At 39.7% G+C, this 7,537-nt stretch overlaps 1 protein-coding gene across 1 annotated transcript; it reads right to left on the reverse strand.

The window, feature by feature from the left end:
• Positions 1-5,971: 5,971 nt before the first annotated feature.
• On the reverse strand, positions 5,972-7,316 carry LOC121738252 (protein yellow-like). Its single transcript, XM_042130205.1, has 2 exons — positions 7,073-7,316; positions 5,972-6,735 (listed from the first exon to the last, which is right to left on the reverse strand). Exons 1-2 carry the CDS (start codon positions 7,314-7,316, stop codon positions 5,972-5,974), a joined length of 1,008 nt encoding a protein of 335 aa, XP_041986139.1.
• Positions 7,317-7,537: the final 221 nt, after the last annotated feature.

Genomic DNA, 7,537 nt, shown 5'->3' on the forward strand with positions numbered 1-7,537 from the left:
GCGGAATACTGTTTGTTAGTGTCCGACCGAAACTGATTCTTCAGCCGAAACCGAAACCGAAACCGAACTTTCGGCCATACTCTCAGTTTCGGCCGAAACCAAAACCGAAACCGAAACTGGGTAAAACATTTAAAATTACGATTATTTACTGAAATTTATTGATTTTTAACATAAATTACAACTTTTTAAACTAAAGTGCCACATTAAATTTTTTACTTTTTGCGACATTTCTCATAAATATTATTAATCTTGGATTCGAATATGTTCCCTAGAAACTTTTTTGTACTATATTCCGTTTTTTATACGATTCCAAGTAGGCGCGATTTCACCAAAGAAATTAAACGCGCTTAGCGCACGCTAAGCCAGTTCTAAACGTATAAACACGTTTTAAATTACACTCAATTGCATTTCACCAACATAAACTTAACTCGTTCACAGCAAATCCGATTCCTATCTTCTGAACGCCCAATATTCGAGTTTTAACTTCATAAAACATATTCAAGTCCTGTCAGTGTAGTGTCATGACAGATCGAAAAACATAGACGAAAAAATTGTTAAGATGGCAGTTTTTACAGATGCGTTTGGTTAGCTTATTTATCGTTTCTTATTATTTTGTTAATGAAACAACGTGACAAGGATCCAAGATGATAAAAATCATCGCGTAACGTAAAGTAAACTAAGATTCATTAATCGCGATTAAAAGAAGAATGTAAAATATTTGAAACAAAACGAGATTTACGTCGCCATAACATAAAGGCGTTCATTGTTCAATGAGAACTTAGTTTAATAAAATGAAGTTTTAAGTGTGATTGGTGAAATTCCTATTAATGTGTTACAACGAAGGATTACCCTGAGAAACAAGAGCAGAAGTTATTTCAAGTCATTTTATTTAGGTGCGATTTCACCTAAAAAATTGAACGCGCTTAGTGTACACTAAAACGGTTCTAAACGTATAAACGCGTTTATAACACCAAATTGCATTTCACCAACATAATGTACACAGCAAATCTGAGTTTTATCTTCAGAACGTTCAATGTTGTACGGTTAAACTTCATAAAAGCCGTTAAAGTCAAGTCAGTGTAGTGTCATGGCGAATCGAAAATCATAGACGAAAAAAATTTCAACATGATAGTTTCGATAGATGCGTTTGGGTAGTTTATGTATCGTTTCTCGATTTATTGTTGATAAAATAACGTAACTAGACTCCAAAATAATAAAACAATGTAAAATCATTGCGTGACGTCACATAAATTTAGATTTATTAATCGTGATTAAAAGAAGATTATGAAATTCATTTGAAACAAAACGAGATTTACATCTCCGTAGGAACGTGTTCAATGAGAACTAAATTTTATAAAACGAAGTTGTGTGATTGGCGAAATCATCCCTTAGACATTAATGACGTACTACTGTAAACACAATCAATTGCAGTATATTATTTTTGCCACTAAACTTAAAAAATATAATAAAGGCCGCAAGAGTGAAGCTTACGAAGAAGTGGGCTAGATAAGATTCTAGCAGGGTAGGAACGGTCTAAGAGATTGCGTGTCCATAGCTGTTAAAAGTTAATTTTAAATATTTAAATAAAACGCGTGGTAAAAGGAAAAGAGTGAGGCGAAATGATTTACTGGATAAATCTCGCAAGATATGTCGTAATATATTCTATAATCTCACAGTCAAACAAAATTCTTAAGTAAGTAAATAAAGTTCATACACAATATTATAATCAATTTATCATAGCATTTACTAAATCGTTTGTTTGGGAAACATTGTTAAAATAGCACGTAATTTGCCAACAGTTATGACAAGCAAGCACGAGTTCACTGCGAAGTTTACTGAACGCAGAATGACGCATAAGTTTCGGCGGGGCCGAAAGTTTCGGCTATATTTTGGCCGAAACCGAAACTAAGGCCGAAACTAGATTTTTTGGCCGAAACTGGCCGAAACCGAAACCGAAACTGAAAGTTCGGTCGGTCACTAGTGTTTGTCAAACGCTTGGTAATTCAAATTTTCTTCAAACACGTCAAACGCGTAGTTTGTTTGACAAACGCTTCAAACAAAGCTGTACACGATCTAACTGTTTGACAAACACGAAAAATTTGACAAACAATTTGATCGTTTGCGGGCTACTTAAAACAACGCAACGGCAGCGCTGCGTCGACGCAACGCTGACGCAACGCGCCGTGTGGACTGGCTCTAAGAGTTTTATGTTTTTTTATACAGGCTGTAACAAAACAAAGTGATGATTCTTTCGAACGTATATAATATGTTGTCCCTTATAATATAGTCGCTGTTAAAGCATTAGTGTCCTAACTCCTAACCCATCATTTTGTTTGTTGTTTGAATGCAGTCTTAGAACATAAATTCATTTTTTGTGGTTAGTACACGAATGATTAACAGCGTACTATAAAGTTCACTGACAAAATATCAGCGCTGAAAATTATACATGTACTTTGATTCCTATGTTTGTATAAAAAATGCGGGTAGGTGCAAATAAAGATACCACAAGTTTCTGCTACTTAAATTTATTAAATTATTGGTTATATGCAAAATTTTAATTACTAAAGTATTGATTTTATATTAAAATACTTAGTTTTTTGGTATTCCTAAATAAGCGAAACTTTTTATGGATCAATAAGTGTTTATATAATAAGTATATATTATATAACGCCTCGGTGGTCTAGTGGTATAGAGCGCGGCTCTTGACTCGGAGGCCGTGGGTTCGATTCCCGCGTTGGAAACATGTTATTTCTAAGTTTGGTTAGGACAGTGTAGGCTGATCACCTGATTGCCTGACAAGTAAGATAATCCATGCGTCGGATGGGCATGTAAAAAGTCGGTCCTGCGTCTGATCTCTCGCCGGTCGTGTCGGTCTTCCGTCCCACTGGGTTATGAGAGTAAAGGAATGGAGAGTGATCTTGTGTACTGCGCACACATTTGGGCACTATAAAATTACTCCTGCGTAGCTGGCCTGGTTTCAATGAAACCGGCCACCGTCACCGAAACTGGTGTGGGAGCTATTATATTTATAGATTATAGACATTTATACGTGGGAGAGCCATGCTTCGGCACGAATGGGCCGGCTCGACCGGATATATCCGGTCGAGCCGGCCGTGGAGAACGTGGTATATATATATATACCACGTTCTCACAGAAAACCGGCGTGAAACAGCGCTTGCCCTGTGTTTCGCCGAGTGAGTGAGTTTACCGGAGGCCCAATCCCCTAACCCCTACCCTATTCCCTTCCCTACCCTCAACTATTCCCTTCCCTTCCCTTCCCTACCCTCCCGTATTACCCTATTCCCTCTTAAAAGGCCGGCAACGCACTTGCAGCTCTTCTGATGCTGCGAGTGTCCATGGGCGACGGAAGTTGCTTTCCATCAGGTGACCCGTTTGCTCGTTTAACGTTGTTAGTGGCGGCCGAAAAGGAAGATCTTCCGACCGAGCGAGATAGCATGCTCGGTCAGGCCGAAGCCCACTGACGTCATTTCAGACGTTGTATATATCTTGCCGTTCACCGAAACTTCGATAGCGCGATGCAGGAATGTTAGGCGAATTGTGGGTACCGCCACATCACTCCCCCCCCGAAGACCTGTGGTATTCTTCGATGCGCTTGTGTTGTCAGGTGTGGGCCGAAGCTACGCGTGCAATGACCAGGAGAGGGACCCCGTGCTCTGCTTGCTGACCGGTCGTTGTAGCCTATGGCCGTTTAAGCCAGACGCGGGTTCGACCGGCGCGGACCTCCAACGCGGCTTATGGTCGAGGCGACCCGGTTATGCTTGATGTCTGCTGACGTGGTGCGGAGGGGCGGGGAGTGTTGATGATGATTGATGTCCATAAGGATGCGTGTTCTTGTCGGTGGTCACCAATTTAACGTTGTTAGTGGCGGCCGAAAAGGAAGATCTTCCGACCGAGCGAGATAGCATGCTCGGTCAGGCCGAAGCCCACTGACGTCATTTCAGACGTTGTATATATCTTGCCGTTCACCGAAACTTCGATAGCGCGATGCAGGAATGTTAGGCGAATTGTGGGTACCGCCACACTCGTTTGCCCCCTTATTTCATAAAAAAAAAAGACAGATACAGACAGACAAGTTATTTGGGCTCATTAAAACAAATCCGAAGTTACATACCTATTACCGACTCACATCTCAAAGGCGAATAGTTTCTCTAAGTTGGGGCATAAATAAAAAAGTTTGTAATACAATTTATCGAGCATAATGCCTCGGTTAGACGCACCGTCTGTTCAGCAAGCAGGATACACACAATTCCGTTTGGAAACTTAGCATAATATAAGTTTCCACGTTAGTGATAATGTTAAATTACGAAATTTAAAATAATCCCCAATTCAAAACTTTATTTTAGATAAATATTTTGTCAGGCATTTGAATGCAAAACATGGGAATCGATAAAATACCTGTTGCTTACTACAAACTTTCAGGAAATATATCATGAAACCAATATTCCAGTACTTAGCGGGTTGACGATTAATGATGATGAAAGGCTCGAGCACTCTCGACCATGTCAACTTTCAAGCAAAGAAACAAGACCAAAATTGACTCACCCGTTTGGATGCTTCTATGCCATGGACACACACACCCAAAATTGTGAAACTTATAATGCCCCACTACTTTTTTGTTTCATCGGCGAGATTCGGACCCGCGACACCCGGTTTGAGCTACCAACGTGCTCACTCACTGAGCTACAGAGGTCATCAAAAAGATATTCTCAAGACGCTCTAGGTATCTCGTTAAATCTAGTTTTAGCGTTTGTGGCGTGCGCATTCAAATAAAATGCCGCTTGATGAACTAGGCTACATGTTTAATTTTGCTAGATCAAACTAAAATCGATAGAAAATGAAAGTGCCTTAGTCATATGGCATTTTATTTGAATCTTTGTCGGTCGCGGTTACTTGCGGCAAGAATCGGAAAGCCACCTTTACAATGCAATGTGACTATAAGACGGAACGTCTAAACGTGCCTTAAGAAACTTTTCACTCAACCTACAAGGATTTTCCTGGTTGTGAGTGCTCGACGAAATTATAACAAAATATTGTCTTTGGATTTCGCCTATCGATTGCGGATTGGGTAAATCCCTTTGTTTGTTTACCGATTTTGTGGTAAAAACTTGAGAGACGAAATATAAGGATTTATATGCGGCGGCGCAAACGCGCGATTTGGCGGTTACGCCGCGACATCACAAGCAAAGGATTTATTTATTTAGCAACGCGATTACGTCATTTATACGGGGTGTAAAAAAACTAAATGATAATATTTGTGTATCCCTGAAATTGCCTTCAAATAAAAAAAATACGTGTGGCACTCGAGGACTGCCGCGGTAAAACTATTGAGTATAGCATTTTTATCAACTTAAGCGTCTAGTCATACGCAAACAAACACCGTGCCGAAGTGTGCCAACGCCGCACCGCTGTGCTGGTCGGAGTGGGAGTGGGAGAGGGGGGGTATATATAGATAGATAAATACTTTATTGCTCACATATAAATAGGTATACAAACTTAAAAACTAAGACATTAATGTGGGCAAGGGCGGCCTTATCGGTCGGCTTTATATATCTTATATCTTTAAACGAGCAATTCTTGTATATTCCGAGATCGATTTATCGCCCCCGGGTTCGGGGGCGATAAATCGATCTAGCTAGGAATCATTTTTAGAAAATGTAATTTAATTAGTGTTTTATCGAATACCGAGCGAAGCTCGGTCAAACAGCTAGTTATTATTATATAAGCGATCTCTAACAGGCAACCTTGTAAGGCAGGAGAGTTCACAAATAAATAGATAGATAGATAGCGGATATAGATAGAGCTTTGTTTGTGTTTACTATATATATGTATAGTATAACCAGACAAAGCGTAAAAATAGTTTTTATCTGATTAATAGTAAACACAGATTTAAAATCATTTAATGAATACACAAACACTACAACATTACAATAGCTATTATACACTCCTTACATTATAATTTTTCTGTCAGAGATACAGAGTGAAATTTATACTGAACTTCTGATCTGAAAGATAATGTAGCCTCCAGTACATAAAGTGTATCTTTATTCAAAATTAAATCGGTAACTTGAAATGTCGTATAGTTTCCCAGTCGCCAGTCGTGCCGGTCGCATGGCTTAGTCGCATCCCAGCATACCGTATGTATGTCATTACATTCACAATATTTGTTAGCATAATATAAAATATTCCTCTTAGTATCCAACGCTGATATCAGCAAATCTGCACTTATATCACTTTTGCGCTCAAAATCTTTGACATTTGCTGATTTTCTTAGCTTCTCTGTCGCCACATAAAACACATCTTTGCCCTTGTTATAATAAATCGAATTCGATGTGAATATCATGCTGGATATCTTATCCCCGGGGATACACCGAGTTTCATTCTTCTTCAAGGAGTATACCCAGATATCTCCAGAATAGTCATCACTGGTGAACGCGTAGGTATCACCACAATTAGCATCTTCAATCGCCATGGCTATGCGGTAACCTGGGTTGGAGAACTTGTGTCGTTTGATGATCTGATCTGTAGCCAGGTCGAAGATGATTAAGGCATGATGAGTAAGGTATCCTTCGTTGATTCTGTCGAGGACCCAAAGTCGGTGGCATCGGTCAACTCTGATGGCCATAACATCATGGATGAGGCGGCTTTCTTCTAACGTGTCGAAGTGTGCTGACCAACTCGGGTATGGTATTAATATTGGTGATTTCGTTGAGGTGTCTGTGAATGAGAAACATTTTTATCAACTTATACAATTATTATAATTCACATACGTCTAGTCACACTTTTTTATACAATTTAATAGTAACCAAACCTTGACTGGCCGATAATATCACATTTACATGTAAATAAAAATTACTATGTTAAAGCACAAATCAATAGGCGTGATAGATTTCCGTAAAGTGTACCACAAACGTGCTCGCGTTGTGCGGTATACTAGGACTCGCTTCGCTCGCCCTGATTATCAAGCCTGAATTGACGAGTATATATATAAGTGGCGGCCGTGATTCGCGCCGCGAGTGTTGAGCCCGCATATAAAATATAAAATACCACGTACCTGTCAAGTTCACGTATGCCAATGACAGCGGTGCTCCTCTAGCTTGGTATAGCTGAATGAACAGCTTATCTTCATAGACTGCAACTCTTCTGATGTTGATGTCTTCTGTTATGAAGCTCTGGTCTTCTATCATCCTCTGTCTGACCTCTGGTGATGGGAACTGTAGGTCCACGGTCTTCCACTCGAAGATCAGGGTCGCGTTGATGCTGTACAGCGTCAGGATGAGAAGGAGGAATTTCAGCATCTGGAAGAATAATATTATTCAGAGCTAAATGGCATAACTCCGTTTCTAAAAACTAAGTGATAATACTTGAGGGTGTATAATTATGTGTTCCTTATTCAGAGTTTACCTTGAAAATAGCAGCGCGAAAAATTCACTTTTTTAGTGCTGCTACTTTTTTTTATTAAATAAGGGGGCAAACGAGCAAACGGGTCACCTGATGGTAAGCAACTACCGTCGCCCAT

The sequence above is a fragment of the Aricia agestis genome, chromosome 22, assembly GCF_905147365.1.
Source record: "Aricia agestis chromosome 22, ilAriAges1.1, whole genome shotgun sequence".
Lineage (NCBI taxonomy): Eukaryota > Metazoa > Arthropoda > Insecta > Lepidoptera > Lycaenidae > Aricia > Aricia agestis.